This window comes from Macaca mulatta, chromosome 9 (assembly GCF_049350105.2).
Source record: "Macaca mulatta isolate MMU2019108-1 chromosome 9, T2T-MMU8v2.0, whole genome shotgun sequence".
Classification (NCBI taxonomy): domain Eukaryota; kingdom Metazoa; phylum Chordata; class Mammalia; order Primates; family Cercopithecidae; genus Macaca; species Macaca mulatta.
Genome location: NC_133414.1, coordinates 75,981,105 through 76,000,257, shown reverse-complemented (window position 1 = coordinate 76,000,257; position 19,153 = coordinate 75,981,105). Strand labels below are relative to the sequence as shown.

The following is a 19,153-nucleotide window of genomic DNA, read 5'->3' as shown; positions in this document are numbered from 1 at the left end:
GTTGGCCAGGCTGGTCTTGAACTCCAGACCTTGAGATCCACCTGCCTTGGCCTCCCAAAGTGCTGGGATTACAGGTGTGAGCCACTGTGCCCAGCCTCAAATTTTCTAAATGGATGTACAGAGAGTCTTTTAAAGGCTGACGGATAGAACACAGAGTTCAGAAGAGTGAGGGGCACTGGGGGCAATGTAGCTATCTATCTAGCACATCACACTTATGCTAGGGACTCAGTTATTCCCTGATTAATTATCTTTAGAAATGGAGGAGCAGCATCAGTATCAGCATTACTTAGGAACCTGTTAGATACAGATATTCAGAGACCCCTCCACTAGGCCTACTGTATCAGAAGCTCTGGGGGTACAGCCCAGCAATTTGTATTTTAATGAGCCTTGGATCCTCTGAAGGTGAAAGCTGATATTTTATGCGATGACAAGCACAAAACCACCAGCCTAAAGGAAAAATAATAACACACTGCTATAATAAAGACATTTTAGATCCCTGAAAAATCAGAGAAACTCCTAGTTCTAACTGTAGAGATAACGACACAGTAAATTCCACCATAAAGTAGCCAGTCCCTGATGGAGACCATCAGCAGCCCCACCCCATATCAAAAAGGGCCAGAGGCCAGCACTTACAAAGCACTCTGCAGCATCATCCATAATTCCCAGCTGGAAACGTTGTTCATCCTGGAAAGTCTTTGCCAGAGCACTGCGGAGAGTGTCAGATGGAAGCACTTTTTCACTACTACACTGAAACTGGTTAAAGATTCCCTGTAGGGAAGAGGTTAGACAAGAGAAAAAGTGCAATGCTGTTATTAAACTAGTATACATCCTAGTCTGTCATGCTAGCATCTCCATGATGATAGCTATGAAACCAAATGTGCTTCCCATGGGTTGACATGCTTGCAGTTAGTAATTAAAAATAAAATCAAGAGTCAGAATGAAGGGCATGATCTGTGCTAATAAATATCCTCATTCCTTCATCTGAGTGTGATGCCAAGGACACATTAGGAGAAACCACTGTCATGAATTAATGTAATACAGTTACCTCATTTCTTCTTCCTCTAATACAGACAGAAGTAGATGGGTTAGGTAAAAAAAGAAAAAATACATATAAACATATCAACAAATTATTTTCTGGGGGTTCATCCTATGAATCTTGACCCCCTTTCTTTTAAAATTTTCAGCTAATATAAAATTACCAAAAAGTACAAAGACTAATACAACAAAAATCTGTGAGTCTAATACCCAGAAATAAACATTCTATCATGTTTACTTTCATCTACAGATAATGCCAAAGTCCTGTTTAAGACTGCCCCACTCTCTACCAGCCACTCATATCATAAATTTGTTGTATAATCTTGTTTTTAATAGTTTTATATATATATCCCTAAATAATACATAGGATACTTTTGTGTAGATTTGTGGGTTTTTTGTTTAGTTGGTTTTTTGTGTGTGCTTTTGTTGTCTTTTTTTGAACAGGGTCTTGCTTTGTCACACAAGCTGGAGTGCAGTGGCATGAACATGGCTCACTGCAGCCTCAATCTCCTGAGTAAATGGGACTACAGGCATGCACCACCACACACCGCTAACTTTTCAACTGTTTTGTAAGAGATGGGGTCTCACCATATTGTCCAGGCTGGTCTCAAACTCCTGGGCTCATGCAATCCTCTCACCTTGGCCTCTAAAAGTGCTGGGATTACAGACATGAGTCACTGCGCCCAGCCCTATTAGTATTAATAGGCTGAGGCAAGAGAATGACGTGAACCTGGGAGGCAGAGCTTGCAGTGAGCCGAGATTGCACCTCTGCACTCCAGCCTGGGCAACAGAGCAAGACTCCAATTCAAAAAAAAAATTGTTTTCCCATTCTGCCCTCTCACTAGCACCTTTCCTCCTCATACATACTGATATCTACTCCTGCAGCAGCTCAAGAACAGATTACTGTGTAACCTGCTATTATGTTCCTACAAATGTCTCCATATGATGTGGGGGAGGCAGTGCCAGCAATACATATTTAGTATTCTTTAATTAGCTGTGAGGGAAATCTGTTATAATTACTCCACATTATTTTGGCTCAACCTAGAAATTTATATACAAGTCCATTATAAGGTCAAGGAAAGGCAGGGCAGGGCCTTCCATAATTTGTTACTGGAAGGGGAAGAATGTCTATTAGTAACCTCTTAAACTAGACCAAAAGGAATGATCTAGGTCCACAGTTAAATAACTGGATATGTGTCCAGTGACCCATGGGATTTTGAACCTTTGGAGAAATAAGGAGAAACAAAGGAAAAGGAAGGGGGGAAAAGCAGTGACTGCTTTTACAAATTGCATAGTGGCATGATGACATCATGATTTGTTGAGAGAAGGTCAACCCAGCTTGGCAAAACTTAGTGACCACTATTACATCCCAGCCTGTTGCTCTTCTCAATTGTTACTGGTAAGAAATTACTGCTGACATAGGCTCTATTGCAGAACAAAGGATGGATGAGGTTTGGTCCTTTGTTCAAAATCCAAAATTGTTTCCAAAACAAACCAATAGGAAATTATTTCCAGGATAGTTCTATACAAATCTGAAATTTATAAACTCCGGCCCCTTTAGTCTTCTTCAACTGGATTTCCTCAAGAATTAAGCCCTAATACTCTAGGGCCTTAACTGCTCCTAACGAAATAGCAACTCTCCTATGCGTAGCACTAGCTATATGCCATCTTGGAGAGAATTAAGAAAATAGTCACTCTAATCACTTTCTGTGTTCTGTGGTTCTCAAATGACCCTGTTTGAGAAAAGTCAGGACTCTACTCAGAGATGGTATGGTGTAATAGTTAACAGACTGGATTCTGGAGCTAAAATGGGTTCAAAATCTCAACCCTGATACTTCAGCTATATGATCTGGGGTAAGTTATTTAACTTCTTTAGGCCTCAGTTTCTCTTTTAAAAGAGTTTAATAACAGCATTTACACCAGCCTGACCAATATGGTGAAATCCCATCTCTACTAAAAATGCAAAAATTAGCCAGGTGTTGTGGTGAGTACCTGTAGTCCCAGCTACTCGGGAGGCTGAGACAGGAGAACTGCTTGAACCTAGGAGGCGGAGGCTGCAGTGAGCCAAGATCGTGCCACTGCACTCCAGCCTGGGCGATAGAGCAAGACTCCGTCTCAAAAAAAAAAAAAAAGAAAAAACAGTATTTACTGCCTAGGGTTATTTGAGGATTAAATGAGTACACACACACACACACACACACACGTATATATAAGATATATATCAGCCGGGCGTGGTGGCCCACGCCTGTGATCCCAGCACTTTGGGAGGCTAAGTCGGGAGGATTACCTAAGGTCAGGAATTCGAGATCAGCTTGGCCAGTATTGTGAAACTCTATCTCTACTAAAAATGCAAAAATTAGCCAGGTGTGGTGGCAATCACCTGTAATCCCAGCTACTCGGGAGGCTGAAGCGGGAGGCTGAAGCGGGAGGCTGAAGCAGGAGGCTGCAGTGAACTGAGATCACTTGTACTCCAGCCTGGGTGACAAAGCGAGACTCCGTCTCAGGAAAAAAAACAAACAAAAAAGGATATAGGCCGGGCGCGGTGGCTCAAGCCTGTAATCCCAGCACTTTGGGAGGCCGAGACGGGCAAATCATGAGGTCAGGAGATCGAGACCATCCTGGCTAACACAGTGAAACCCTGTCTCTACTAAAAAATACAAAAACTAGCCGGGCGAGGTGGCGGGCGCCTGTAGTCCCAGCTACTCGGGAGGCTGAGGCAGGAGAATGGCGTAAATCCGGGAGGCGGAGCTTGCAGTGAGCTGAGATCCGGCCACTGCACTCCAGCCTGGATGACAGAGCCAGACTCCGTCTCAAAAAAAAAATAAAATAAAATAAAAGGATATAAATGTATATATCTTAGACTAATCCTTGTCAGTGTGATAAATGCTAAATGTTAGGTATTATTATTATTATTCTATTTAGGAGTCATTTCAGGTTGCTAAAGAGACTGTCTGTCACTGTCCTATGCTGAAAGAAGGGATCTGAGTCAGATGCTTCTACCTTGAGCTACTTCCTCAGTCGCTGAGATCTGAGTAGGAAGAACTACACTTTTTCCTATTCTCTATTCTGTTTCTCCCATTCAAAGGAGGCATATTTCCCATGACCTAGATAACAAGGGTTTCAGTACAGAAAGGGAAAGGTCTTAAGGTCAGAGCTCTGACTGCACCCAGAGCGGGTCTGTAACAATAGATCTGGCTCCTCAGTTCAGTGGTATCAACGTCTCTATGATATAATCTTTTCTCACCTCTTAATTACAGGCAGCCTTCCTCATACACACTGAGAATCTGAATGCATTCAGAATGGCCTCTGACTACATCTTCTTTATTCTCTTATTTTAATTATTGTTGTCAGTCTTGCTCTGCTATTGTTAGGAAGAAGCAAGTGTATTAGGGGTAAAGCTGACTGAGCCCGCCCAGCATGCATCTGTGGAGCTCTGGAAGAAGCTGTAGCACAAAGCCCCTCTGTTAGAGCAGCACACTAACCTCTGTGTGTCCCTCTCACATGAGCACAGGGACTGGAATGGGCCTCCTCCCGTTCTCTTTTTCACCCTCCTCCCACCTTTCCCAGAGGGAGATCCTGTTCACACCAAAGAAAGCCAAGAACATTTAGTTCAGCAGTAAGAACAGGTGGCAGCACCAATAAGGAACAAAAACTGGTATTCTTCCAATTGCTGAGTTCTATGACAGGCAGGGAGAAAGGGCAGGAAGAAACAAAACCCAAGAATCACTTTTCCTGTGGGGTCCCTGATGGTTCCATTTCAACAAGTAGAGAAAATCCACCTTGGAGTTTCTCTCTGCTCTTCTTCACAGGGTGAAACCAAAGAGGTCTTCCTTTTCATTCTCAGGAAAAGGCAAATCACTTTTTGTCTGTTAACTAGTTTCTTGGATGCAGTACAAAAGCAACAAGACTTTAATGACTAAAAGCAGGTGCTTCCCCACCCACCTCTCTTGATTAAGCAGCAAACAATTCTATCCACATAAGCACATGATTATTTGGATTAGTAAAAACCATGTAAGTAAGAAAGAAGTGCCATAAAAACAGAAAGTCTTTGTGCTTCGGCATCTACAAATGCAGCTGTTGCTTAAGTATTTTTTCCCCTAAAACAGACTCTTGTCTTTAAGTGGGAAACAGCTGTTTTTTTCTCTCTCAGGATTTCCTAGTCTTATATCTAAAAGAAGTCATGAGTAAAGAAGGTGAGGATTAAGGAGAAAGGTTGTCACTAATTTTGGTGCTTTTTGAGCTCAAGGTCTTTGGAAAGTGCTCCAGTAGGCAGCCCACTTCATCCCTGCAATACCTTCTGCAAAGGTGTGACAAACTTTACACCCTGCCATTAACTCTTTTCTTAGGGTTTCTCTTCTCGATCTGGACTTCCCAAATCACTCATCATTTTGGCTCTCATAATCACTACTTTCGCTACATCTCCAGGGAATCACAGAACTTAATTGGCCAGTCTGGCTTCTTTGTAAACACTACCCTCTGTAAGTAAGTTAAGGGAGCTAGTCCTTGAGGATCACTGACTACTGGAAAAGAGAACGTTCACTTGGTTTTGTGTATTCAAAAGAATGTTGAAAGTTGTCTTTCAAGAGGGGAGAAACATTTTACCCTTTTGGCACCCAAAAATAACACAGGATTTTAACATTTTATTGTAGAAAACTTCAAACATACAAGGGTAGACAGAAGAGCTAAATCAACTCCTTTTATTTATCATTCAACTTCAACAATTATCAACCTGTGGCCAATCTTATTTCATCTATACCACCCACCCACTTACTCTCAGATCATTGTGTAACAAGTGCCAAACATTTTTCATTTATAAATATTTCAAAATATATCTCTAAAAAATAAAAACGTTTTCTCTGAAACATAACCATAAGGCTGGGCACTGTGGCTCACGCCTATAATCCCAGCACTTTGGGAGGATGGCTTAAAGCCAGGAGTTTGAGACCAGCCTGGGCAACAAGGCAAGACCTTGTTTCTACAAAAAAAAAAAAAAAAATTAACTGGGTGCAGTGGCATACACCTGTAGTCTCAGCTACATAGTTGGCTGAGGTGGGAAGATCGTTTAAGCCCAAGAGTACCAGGCTACAGTGAGCTATAATTGTACCACTGCACTTCAGCCTGGGTGACAGAGCAAGACCCTCTCTCAATAAATAAATAAACAAACAACCATAATATCATTATCACACCCCAAAAGGTATTAATGCCTTAATATCATCACATATGTAATTTAATACAAACTCTTGATCTAACTTTGGAGAAGGCAGAGAAGAGCTGGCTAGTTTCTCCCTTGGGATTCTCTAACCATATATCTACCTTCTGGACTCTGATTAGAAAAGCACCTACATATCCTTTACCAGTCCCTTTAAATTAAAGTCAATTATCAATACCATATCATCTCATAACTTTAAGACTTTATTTGCATTCTGTTCATAACAATATTTGGGACTTGCAATGGTGAGGTTAAAGACAATCATAAACTACATATCACACTCATGCCTGCTACCACCTATGCAAACTAGAGGCAACTCACATATGCACAAAGACAAGAGACACAGATAAGCAGGAACACCAAGACTTCAAGACAATGAACAGAGACAGAGATGGGCCAAATTCACCAGAGAATGGTATTGCTTTTAGTGAGAAACAATAAGCTAATGTCAAGGTTTTATATAATAGTCAATTTACTAATTTTTGCCAAGATCAAAACTGCAAGACTCTTATAAATTACCAACAGTATTCAAATCAAATGTTGAGAATCAATACATAACCACTTACCCCTCAGGAAAAACTGAATGGGGAGACCCTTCTTGATAAGCACAAGGTTTTGAGATTGTCTAAACTGTAGGATCTGCCATAAATTCTGGCAAGGAAAGAATCATGATGATTCACTATATATTTCCTTGCAGTCGTACCCCTTCTATTTGAATATCATATACAATTCTGAATTCCAAATTTTAAAAAAAGATGAAGGATTCATTTTATACTATTCAAGTTTTGCCAATGGATAAATTAGTTGAGAATATTTAAATTACTCACAGCCTAATAGGAACTTAAAACTAAGGGAAGGACGATCAAAGGACCTTACAAATATGATCATATTCATACATAGGTGATCAAAACAATGAAGTTAAACTCAAGCAGATGATATTTGGATTAGACATAAGGACATACTTCCCTATGTGAGAGCTGTTTATTACCAGCTAAAATTTCTGGGGAATACACTAGAAATCTAATTTCCTGGTTTAAAGAATCAGTCCAGAATAATGAGTTTTCTCTTCTCTGATAGTGGCTGTGACTAAAGAACAATGAAGAACCTTCCATTTCTACAATCTGCAAAAGAAAGGAATGGATTAATAATGAACAATGAGTAATTTCTTTTTTTTCTTTTTTTTTTTTTTTGAGAGAGTCTCGCTCTGTCACCCAGGCAACAATCGTGTAGTGGCACCACCTTGGTTCGCCGCAACCTCCGCCTCCCAGGTTCAAGCAATTCTCTGCCTCAGCCTCCCAAGTAGCTGGGATTACAGGCACCCGCCACCAAGCCTGGCTAATTTTTGTATTTTTAGTAGAGACGGGGTTTCACCATCTTGGCGAGGCTAGTCTTGAACTCCTGACCTCGTGATCCACCCGCCTCGGCCTCCCAAAGCACTGGGATTACATGCATGAGCCACCGCGCCCAGGCTGAGTAATTTGTTACATCATTTTATTCTCTGTGCTTATGCTTCAGTACACAACAGAGAAACAGGCATAAGGTATAACTTGAAAAACACTAGAGATTTATTCCTTGAATTCTCAAATTTCCCCCAATCAACAAGTGGACTACAAGCAGAACACATACCTTCCTGTCGCATCAGAACAGTCTAACTGCTCTCCACATACAGACATTACAGGATACCTTATATACAAAATTCTGCTTCCTCCCCACCCACCCCCTGCCAGCACCATTCCCAGGCTTTTATGCCTTATACTAGCATACTTAAAAATCACTAATTGAGAAGATTTGTTTAATTTAATCAGTCAATGCACATTCTGCTTTGCCTATAACAAAAAACACTCTGTCCTACATCCTGGCACTGCAAAGCCTCTAGTACAATCCCTGGAAGAGCAAAATCTTTGTGGCACACTAAATACAGAGGACGGATTTCCTCTACTGAACAGAGATAAATAAATAAGCCAACACCAAAGTCAAGTCATACCCTGGGGGCCAGGGGTGTAAGAGTAGATTCATTGTGAATAATAAATAAGACCACTGGGCTATAGCCATAACAGTAATTTAGGTTAGAAAAAATATTTTAGTGACATGAGATAGAAAAAAATTGGGGCTTTTGAGGGGACAGGGTAATTAGCACACAAACTTCTTCAAATTTTCTTTTTTTTTTTGAGATGGAGTCTCACTCTGTCACCCAGGCAGGAGTGCAGTGGCACAATCTTGCTCACTGCAACCACCACCTGCCAGGTTCAAGTGATTCTCCTGCCTCAGCCTCCCAAGTAGCTGGGACTATAGGTGCCTGCTACCACACCTGGCTAATTTTTTTTTTTTTTAAGACGGAGTCTCTCTCTGTCGCCAGGCTAGAATGCAATGGCGTGATCTCAGCTCACTGCAACTTCCACCTCCCAGGTTCAAGCGATTCTCCTGCCTCAGCCTCCCGAGTAGCTGGGACTATAGGCGCATGCCACCACACCTGGCTAATTTTTGTATTTTTAGTCGAGACACGGTTTCACCATGTTGGCCAGGCTGGTCTCGAACTCCTGACCTCAGGTGATCCACCCACCTTGGCCTCCAAAAGTGCTGGAATTATAGGCGTGAGGAAGTTTTATTCTCAAAAGGAGAATAAATGGGTTACTTATCAAATAAATGGGTTCAGTGACTAACCACTTCAAGACCAGCTCAAGAAGGATTTAAAAAGCCATTATTCTTTTTTTTTTTTTTTTGAGATGGAGTCTTGCTCTGTTGCCCAGGCTGGAGTGCAGTGGCTAGATCTCGGCTCACTTGCAACCTCGCCTCCAGGGTTCAGGTGATTCTCCCATCTCAGCCTCCCGAGTAGCTGGGACTACAGGGAAGCACCACCATGCCCAGTTGATTTTTGTCTTTTTAGTACAGATGGGGTTTCACCATATTGGCCAGGATGGTCTCGATCTCTTGATCTCATGATCCGCCTGCTTCGGCCTCCCAAAGTGCTGGGATTATAGGCGTGAGGCACTGTGCCCGGTCTTCAATTTTTAAGTCAGAATTGACAGGCATCATGGTTCAAAGTAAGCAGAATGACACACTGACACAAAACATTTTCAATGAAAGGCATAATTAGTAACTTGCATGCAAGATTTTGAGGCTGAATTTACTGTAGGGACTTAGTATCATGTAACACAGAAAAAACCCAGTACATTTTACAGAACCAAAAGAAATGGATCATAAATACTATGTACAAATCAAAGCAATTATAAATACTGGAACAATTGTATACAGGCATGGGATTGTATTATAGTACACATTATAGTATACAATACTATACAAATGTATACAATACAAAAAGGGAAAGTTGGCTAGCCTCTGATTCATCTAGAAACATGTTAGTGTTTCCTTTTGTCCTTAACAGTGGTTCCTAGAGTGAATAATTATGCTCCAAATAAAAGAAATCTGACTTTACAGAATTGGCAAGTCCTTATAAAGCTGACTCGTGAACAACTCAGTGGTTAGGGGAACTGACCCCATATAGTTGAAAATTTGTGTATAAATTTTGACATACCAAAAACTTAACTACTAATAGCCTACTGTTGACTGGAAGCCTTACTGATAATATAAATACTTGATTATATAGACTACTCTCTACATGTTATGCATTTGTGACATAACTTTTTCTTTTTTTTTTTTTTTTTTTTTTTTGAGGCGGAGTCTCGCTCTGTCGCCCAGGCTGGAGTGCAGTGGCCGGATCTCAGCTCACTGCAAGCTCCGCCTCCCGGGTTTACACCATTCTCCTGCCTCAGCCTCCCGAGTAGCTGGGACTACAGGCGCCCGCCACTGCGCCCGGCTAGTTTTTTGTATTTTTTAGTAGAGACGGGGTTTCACCGCGTTAGCCAGGATGGTCTCGATCTCCTGACCTCGTGATCCGCCCGTCTCGGCCTCCCAAAGTGCTGGGATTACAGGCTTGAGCCATTGCACCCGGCCAGGGACATTTTAAAATAAAGAATGTGGCTTGGCAAAAGGGAGGTAAAACTCCACGCAAAGTGAATGGCATCTGAAATGTCTAAGAGGTAGACATAGCAAGTGCACTATTATCATAGCTGAAATGGAGAATGCCTATGCAAGGAAAGGAAAGATAGGTAAAATTAGGTTTTGAAATGTTTGTAATCATACATTTTTAAGTGATTTAAGAAACAAGTGGGAGCCACTTCAGGATTATGAGAAGATGCTAACTTCAATATAGCATTCCAGGGTATTCTTAGGTTTAAAAACAAATGAAGTAGGAAGATACTACAGATAAAGAGGCAATTTAGGGATCTGGAAAAAAGTAATCTTTTTACAAAAACAGTGGGCAAAAAGACTTACTACCAGAAATACAGACCAGAGGGGAAGCATAAAGAGAAATGACAATCTGTTAGCTGGGCATGGTGGCGCACACCTGTAATCCCAGCTACTCGGGAGGCTGAGGCACGAGAATTGCTTGAACCCAAGAGGTAGAGGTTGCAGTAAGCTGAGATCATGCCACTGCACTCCAGCCTGGGTGATAAGAGCAAAACTTTGTCTCACAAAAAAACAAAAAAACAAAAAAAAAATTACAATCTCCATGCTAGAATTCAGGCAGTTTTAAATCTTTATACTTTAGTGTGCTTCCTAGAATGGCTGCAGTGCTTTTCTACATTTTATAATTAAAATAGTCATACAAAAAGAGAATAAACATAACATATACACAGCCAAAGAATAATAAACACCCACACACCCGTGTGCCCACCACCCTATTTAAGAAATAGAAAAATAAACCATGAGTTTAAGCCTCTCCAACTGATTATATACCCTTACATGAAATCCACCCTCCACCTTCTATAGAACACAACTATCCTGAATTTTGTGAAAAGCATTTCCTTTTTCTCTACAGACTTATCACAAGCATGTACTCCTGAACAGTATGTTCTTCAGTTTTGCCTGGTTTTGATTTATATATAAACGGAGTCATGATTCATATAGTCTTCTATGACTTGCTTTTTTCAATCAATGTGATGTTTTATGAGATTAGCCCAAGTTGTCGTATGCAGCTGCAGAATTCATTTTCATTACTGTATAGTATTTTACTATTGGAATAAACCATAATTTTTAAATCCACTCTAGTGTAGTTGGAATGTGTTATTTAAATTTTTCTATAATCTCAAAATATACTACTTTGAACTTTCTCAAATATATCTTCTGGCACGTTATGTATCAAGAAGTTTTCTACAATGTATTTCTAGGGGTGGAATTGCGAGGTGGTTACATGGTGCAAGTTCAATTCTACTAAGTAATGGTAAACTGTTTTCCTAAGTAGTGATATCAATTTATATTTCAGCTAGCAATGTATGTCAAGTCCTCATTATCCCACATTTTTGGTAACATGAACTTTTTTTTTTTTTTTGAGATAGACCCTATCTGTCACTCATGCTTGAGTGCAGCAGTGTGATCAAGGCTCACTGCAGCCTCAACCTTTTGGGCTCAAGTATTTTCCCATCTCAGCCTCCCAAGTAGGTGGGACCACAGGCACACACCAACATGCCCAGATAATTTTTAAAAATGTTTCCGTAGAGATAGGATCTCATTTTGTTGTCCATGGTGGTCTCAAACTCCTGAGCTCAGCAATCCTCCTGCCTCAGCCTCTCAAAGTGCTGGAATTACACCGCCTAGCAGTAACAATTTTATTAGATTTTTAAATGTCTACCAAACTGAAGGGTATGACTTAATTTACATTTCTTAGATTAATAATGGGGGAAAGCATTTTTCATACGCTCAGGGGTTATTTGGGTTTCCTATCCTGAAAAAGGCCTGTTTGTAGCTTTGTCCATTTTTCTCTTGACTCATTTTATTTATTTATTTATTTATTTATTTATTTATTTATTTATTGAGACAGAGTTTCGCTCTTGTTGCCCAGGCTGGAGTACAATGGCACAATCTCAGCTCACCACAACCTCCGCCCTCCAGGTTCAAGTGATTCTCCTGCCTCAGCCTCCCAAATAGCTGGGATTACAGGCATGTGCCAACATGCCAGGCTAATTTTGTATTTTTAGTAGAGACAGGGTTTCTCCATGTTGGTCAAGTTGGTCTCAAACTCCCGACCTCAAGTGATCTGCCCGCCTCGGCCTCCCAAAGTGCTGAGATTACAGGCGTGAGCCACCGCACCCGGCCTTTTATTTATTTTTTATAGGAATTCTCTGGACTTCTATGCTGGATACTAATCTTCTGTTACATATATATGTTGAAGATATTTTCTCTAGGTTTGTAGCCTTGTCTCTTTGCATTCTTTATGGAGTCTTTAGATAAATGAAAGTTTCTGAATTTCTGTAGTAAAATTTATCAATTTCCTAACCTTTTTTTCATGTCTTATTTAATAAGTACTTCCCTATCCCTGAGGTCATGATACTCTCTCATAGTTTCTTCTAAAACTTTAAAAAAAAAAATTGGCCGGGCGCGGTGGCTCACGTCTGTAATCCCAGCACTTTGGGAGGCCAAGGCGGGCAGATCACGAGGTCAGGAGATCGACACCATCCTGGCTAACATGGTGAAACCCCGCATCTACTAAAAATACAAAAAATTAGCCAGGCATGGTGGCGGGTGCATGCAGTCCCAGCTACTCGGGAGGCTGAGGCAGGAGAATGGCGTGAACCCGGGAGGCGGAGCTTGCAGTGAACCGAGATTGCACCACCGAACTCCAGCCTGGGAGACAGCGAGACTCCATCTCAAAAAAAAAAAAAAAAAAATTGAGACAGAGTCTCACTCTGTCACCTAGGCTGGAGTATAGTGGCACAAACACAGCTCACTGCAGCCTTGACCTCCTGGGCTCAAGCAAACCTCCTGCCTCAGCCTCCCAAGTAGCTGGGCCAACAGGTGCGCACCACCATGCCTGTCTAATTTTTGACTTATTGTAGAGACAGGATCTCATTTTGTTGTCCAGGCTAGTCTCAAACTCTTAGGCTCAAGCGATCCTCCCACCATGGCCTCCCAGAGTGCTGAGGTTAGAGGGGTGAGTCACATTTTAGTCCTTAATTCATCTGAAATTCTTACTTTTGGTATGGTATGAAATAGGAAACTAATTTCCTTTTTTCTTTTCCCTATAGGGATAACTAATTGTCTAAACGCCATTATTGAAAAATCCACTTTCTCCTTAGAGTCACAGGGCAAGTAGCAAGTTTCCTATATGACTATTTCTGAACCACAAATTTTGTTCCACTGATTTATTTGCCATACTGTGTAGATACCACATTATCTTAATTATTATAGTTTTATAATAATTCTTGATATCTCATAAAGTATGCTAGTCATTAATACTGTTTGGCAAATATCTCTGGTCTTACCCCTCTTAAGGATCACCATAGGACTACAGTTCCAGGTTCCCTTGTGGGTCAGTGGGACAAGATTAGTTCTGTTTCAATGAGCTGTGAGCAGAAGTGACCTGCTGAGCATTAACTGCCTGTGCAAAACCGTCCAAAGCTCTTTTCCCCCCTGGCTTAGCAACTAATATTTTATATGGTGATCAAGCATGGTGGTGTTCATGCCAGCACCTTGAGAGGCCAAGGTGGGAAGATGACTTGAGGCCAGGAATTCAAGATCAGCCTTGGGTAACATAGCAAGTCCTCATCTCTACCAAAAAGTAAATAAATAAAAAGGAGTTGGGCATGGTGGCACACATCTATAGTCCTAGCTACTTGGGAGGCTGAGGCACAGAATTGCTTGACCCCAGGAAACTGAGGCTGCAGTGAGCTATGACTGGTACCACTGTACTCCAGGCTGGGTGACAGAGCAAGATCCTATCTCTAAAAAATAATAATACTCAATACAATTGTAGCTTTGGTACCTAAGTGATATAATCAGTCGTATCCCTACTTATCTTCAGTGAATGAGAAATAAATCTTTGGTATATTAATCACAGGGAGTTTAGGGTTCTTTGTTACCACAATATAATTTAGCACACTCTGGGCCAGGAATGGCAGTTCATGCCTGTAATCCCAGCACTTTGGGAAGCCGAAGTGAAAGGACTGCTTGAGCCCAGGAGTTCAAAACCAGCCTAGGCAACATAGTCAGAACCCATCTCTACCAAAAATTTAAAACTCAGCCAGACATGGTAGCACATGCCTGTGGTGCCAGCTACTCGGGAGGCAGAGGCAAGAGGACTCCTTGAGTCCAGGAGGTCGAGGCTGCAGTGAACTGTAAGAGCCCTACTACACCTCAGCCTGGGCAACAGAACAAGATCCTATTTCAAATAAATAAATAAATAACTTAGCCTGCCTACTCTGAAGTCACACTCTGTTGTTATTTTTCAGTACTGTCCTATTTTTCCCTGTTTGTTATGTAAATTTCAGAACTATCTTTTCTCAACTTCCAAAATAAGCCTACTGATGAGAGTATACATGAGTACAACCACATTGGAAAACAAATGGCATTATCTAAAAAAGTTGAAGACGTACATATTCTATGATCTAGCAATTCCAGTCCTGGGCATGTGTACAAAAGAAATGTGTACACATAGGTAAACATGTACAAAAATGTTCTCAGTAATACTCTTCATAAAAATAAAAAACTGGAAACAATCCAAATGACTGCCAACATTTGGTAGTTGGTCAGGCACAGTGGCTCACGTCTGTAATCCCAGCACTTTGGGAGGCCAAGGTGGGCAGATCACCTGAGGTCAGCAGTTCGAGACCAGCCTGGCCAACACGGAGAAACCCTGTCTCTACTAAAAATACAAAATTAGCCAGGCGTGGTGGCGCATGCCTGTAATTCCAGCTACTCAGGAGAATGAGGCAGAAGAATCGCTTGAAACCAGGAGGCAGAGGTTGCAGCAAGCTGAGATTGTACCATTGCACTCCAGTCTGCTCAACAAGAGCAAAACTCTGCCTCAAAAATGAAAAAAAAAAAAAAGGAAAGAAAAGAAAAGAAAAAAAGAAATACCATACAATAATGAAAATGAACTAGACCTACACACAACAACGTAGATGCTCTCATAAACATATTGCTGAGCTAAGAAACACACACAAAATTTACATAGAATGATTCCATTTACAATGAAGTCTCAAAAACAGGTAATCTTTAAATTAGATTAAGAATAAATATATAGGTAGTAAAACATCAGATAAAACAAGGAAATGGGCCAGGCGCGATGGCTCACGCCTGTAATCCCAGCACTTTGGCGGGCCAAGGCGGGTGGATCACAAGGTCAAGAGTTCGAGACCAGCCTGACCAACATGGTGAACCCCTGCCTCTACTAAAAATACAAAAATTAGCCAGGCATGGTGACATGCACCTGTAATCCCACCTACTTGGGAGGCTGAGGCAGGAGAATCACTCGAACCCAGGAGGTGGAGGTTGCAGTGAGCCGAGATTGTGCCACTGCATTCCAGCCTAGGCGACACAGTGAGACTCTGTCTCAAAAAAAAAAAAAAAAGGGAAATGATTACCACAAACATTAGGAAGTCCCTGGGAGAAAAGAGATCTGATTGAGAAAAAAGGGAGGATAATTTTCTTTCTTTTTTTTGTTTTGTTTTGAGACAGTGTCTTGCTCTGTCGCCCAGGCTAGAGTGCAGTGGTACGGTCCTGGCTCACTACAACCTCCACTTCCCGGGTTCAAGTGATTCTCATACCTCAGCCTCCTGAGTAGCTGGGATTATGGGCATGTGCCACCACACCCGGCTAATTTTTTGTATTTTTAGTAGAGATAGGGTTTTGCCATGTTGGCCAGACTGGTCTTGAACTCCTTACACCTCAGGTGATCTACCCGCCTCGGTCTCCCAAAGTGCTGGGATTACAGGCGTGAGCCACTGCGCCCAGCCAGTTCTGTTTCTATAGCTGGCAACAAACAGAAAATGCAATTTAAAAAGCATTTTATAATAGCAACAAAGTATATGCAGTAAATATGAATAAATCTTACAAAAATGGTATAAGACATTTGTGTAAAACCTCCACAGAGATCCAGTACAACAAGTAATCAAAGTCAACACCCTTGCAATAACTCTTCAAGTCAAAATTAAAAATTGCCAGTACCGGCAGGGCATGGTGGCTCACACCTGTAATCACAGCACTTTGGGAGGCTGAGGCGGGTAGATCACCTGAGGTGTAAGGAGTTCAAGACCAGTCTGGCCAACATGGCGAAAGACCAGTCTGGCCAACATGGCGAAACCCCAGCTCTACTAAAAACACAAAAAATTAGCCAGGCGTGGTGGTGGGTGCCTGTAATCCCAGCTACTCGGGAGGCTGAGGCAGGAGAATCGCTTGACCCTGGGAGGCAGAGGTTGCAGTGAGCTGAGATTGCACCATTACACTCCAGTCTGTGCAACAAGAGCGAAAGCCCATCTCAAAAAAAAAAAAAAAGAAACAGAACTGAATGTTATGCCTTGATGCAACAACCCACTATACTCTCTTATTGTTGCTTCTGACTTATCAGTAGATTGAGTTTTCTTATGACAGTCATATCATCTGCAAATAACAGCAACTTTGTTTCATCCTTTATAATCTTTGTATCTTTCCTTTGGGTTTGTCTTATTTACAATGATTAGAATCTAGTTCAATGATGAACTGTACTATTTTCATGTTCTATAAAAGTATTTTAATTTTTTTTATTTTTTTAGAGACAGGATCTTGCTCTATCACCCTGGCTGGAGTGTAGCGGCACAATCATAGCTCACTTCAGTGTTGAACTCCTGGGCTCAAGTGATCCTCCCACCTCAGCCTTCAGAGTAGCTGAGTCTACAGGTATGTGCCACTATGCCCCGCTAATTTTTGTTTTCTTTGTAGAGATGGGGTCTTCCTATGTTGCCCAGGCTGGTCTCACATTGCTGGCTTCAAGTGATCCTCCCATCTTAGCCTCCCAAAGCACTGGGAATACAGGCATAGCACTGCTCACAGCCCTATAAAAGTAGTTTTAAAGTGGGGAACAAAAGAGACATCATACAGGAGGACCCAGGTACTGATGGCTCATTTCAAGTGTACTCCTTCATATGTTTATCACCATTTCCCTTCTCTCAGAAAATGAAGCCCTCCATCCTGGATGAGGGAATAGCTCTTGAAAACTGGCTATTCTAACAATTTAAAGTTCTTAACGACTAAAATCAAGTTCAGCTCATCCACACTTCCAAATTAATCTATCTGCATTACAAGTCTATAATTTTCAAATCAAGTATACAATAATTAAAAGAATAGAAACAACGCCATCTAAAACGTGAAGTGTGTTCAAACTAGAGACTAATTATTTAACATCTATATAGCACTGAGGAACTGAAAAGCACTTAGGGGAATAAATCAAACTTTTAATACACTCCCAACACAACAGATGAGGCAGTGAAGGAAAATAAATCTCTTGGTTAGATCAGGCAGTGATGTAATGAGGAAAGTACCAGAATTCTAACACATCCTCGGAGTTATGAAGACCCAAAATATAGCCTTTGATAAATACATCCCCAAGACCATTTATCTATCCACCACAAGCAACTGTCTCTCTGAAAGAGTCCCAAAATATTTCCTCAGCCCAACAAATTGACAATTTCCCTTCTGTACTTGTGTATCTCAGAGGGTAGTCTAGTAGTTGGCTTTCTTCATCTTTCTAGCTTATATAATGATACTGATTTATACTAAGTAACAGTTTGTCCCTCAGGAAAATGAAATATAACAAGAGTGTGGCAGCCAGTTCTCCAGAGTCCTACCCAGATCAATGAAGAGTACAGCACAGTCCTGACTAGTCAAAGGCCTCTCAGAGGTCATATAAGTGCTCTCATCCCTTCTTGGTACAGACAAGAGTTTCCAGAGTCAGACAGTTCTTCTACTAGGGACTTCTCCAGGATTCACATTTCCCTAGTAAGTATCCCAAACATGTTTTGCTTTTTTGTTTTTCTCTCCCTTTCTGAATGACATTTTTTGTTGTTTGTTTGTTTTTTTCTCCCTAGCATGGCTCTAATGCCATGAATCAGACTTCTTTTGGACTTACTGACCACGGGACTACTGTATTTCTTCTTTATCTAAGTTAGATACTTAACGTATCTTTCAGAAAATCAGATAAAATGCCCTTTGGATGGACCCCTGTCTAAATGGGCACAGTAAGAAATGTTATATTCAACTTGTAAGAGATTTGGTTGTATTAAAATTCATATTTGAACTCCCCAATAAACCAATAATTTATATTCTATATATTGTTACAAGTTATAATAGTTCCAGCTGGGCATGATGGCTCACGCCTGTAATCCCAGGACTTTGGGAGGCCGAGGCGGGCATCACCTGAAGTCAGGAGTTGGGAGGCCAGCCTGGCCGATACAGTGAAACCCCGTCTCTACTAAAATTAAAATTAGCCAGGTGTGGTGGTCGGCGCCTTGGGAGGCTATTTGGGAGGCTCCCTATTTGGGAGTCAGGAGTTCAAGACCAGCCTGGCCAACATGGTGAAATCCCATCTCCACTAAAAATATATTTCAAAAACTAGTCACCACCTACTGGGGAGGCGGAGGCAGGAGAATCATTTGAATCTGGGAGGGGGAGGTTGCAGTGGGCCGAAACTGCACCATTGCACACCAGCCTGGGTGACAAGAGCAAAACTCCAAGTTATAATGGTTCCAAACAAAGGGTAGAAAACAAGATGTTTATGACCCAAGTGGCAAAAAGTTCAGAAGAATCACTTATCTCTTTCTAAAAATATCTGCCCGGCCGGGCGCGGTGGCTCACACCTGTAATCCCAGCACTTTGAGAGGCCGAGGCAGGTGGATCACCTGAAGTCAGGAGTTCGAGACCAGCCTGGCCAACATGGCGAAACCCTGTCTCTACAAAAATACAAAAATTAACGGAGCATGGTGGTGCGCGCCTATAATCCCAGTTACTCAGGAGGCTGAGACAGAAGAATTGCTTGAACCCAGGAGGCGGAGGTTGCAGTGAGCTGAGATTGTACCAGTGCACTCTGGCCTGGGTGACAGA

At 41.6% G+C, this 19,153-nt stretch overlaps 1 protein-coding gene across 50 annotated transcripts in view; it reads right to left on the bottom strand.

Moving 5' to 3' along the window:
* The window catches only part of USP54 (ubiquitin specific peptidase 54), a 117,911-nt gene that overhangs the window by 45,389 nt on the left and 53,369 nt on the right, over positions 1-19,153 (bottom strand). For all 50 annotated transcript variants that reach the window (XM_077946564.1, XM_077946558.1, XM_077946581.1 and 47 more), the window contains one exon: positions 634-768. In XM_077946564.1, coding sequence (XP_077802690.1) covers positions 634-768 — 135 coding nt within the window. The remainder of the gene's footprint in view (positions 1-633; positions 769-19,153) is intronic.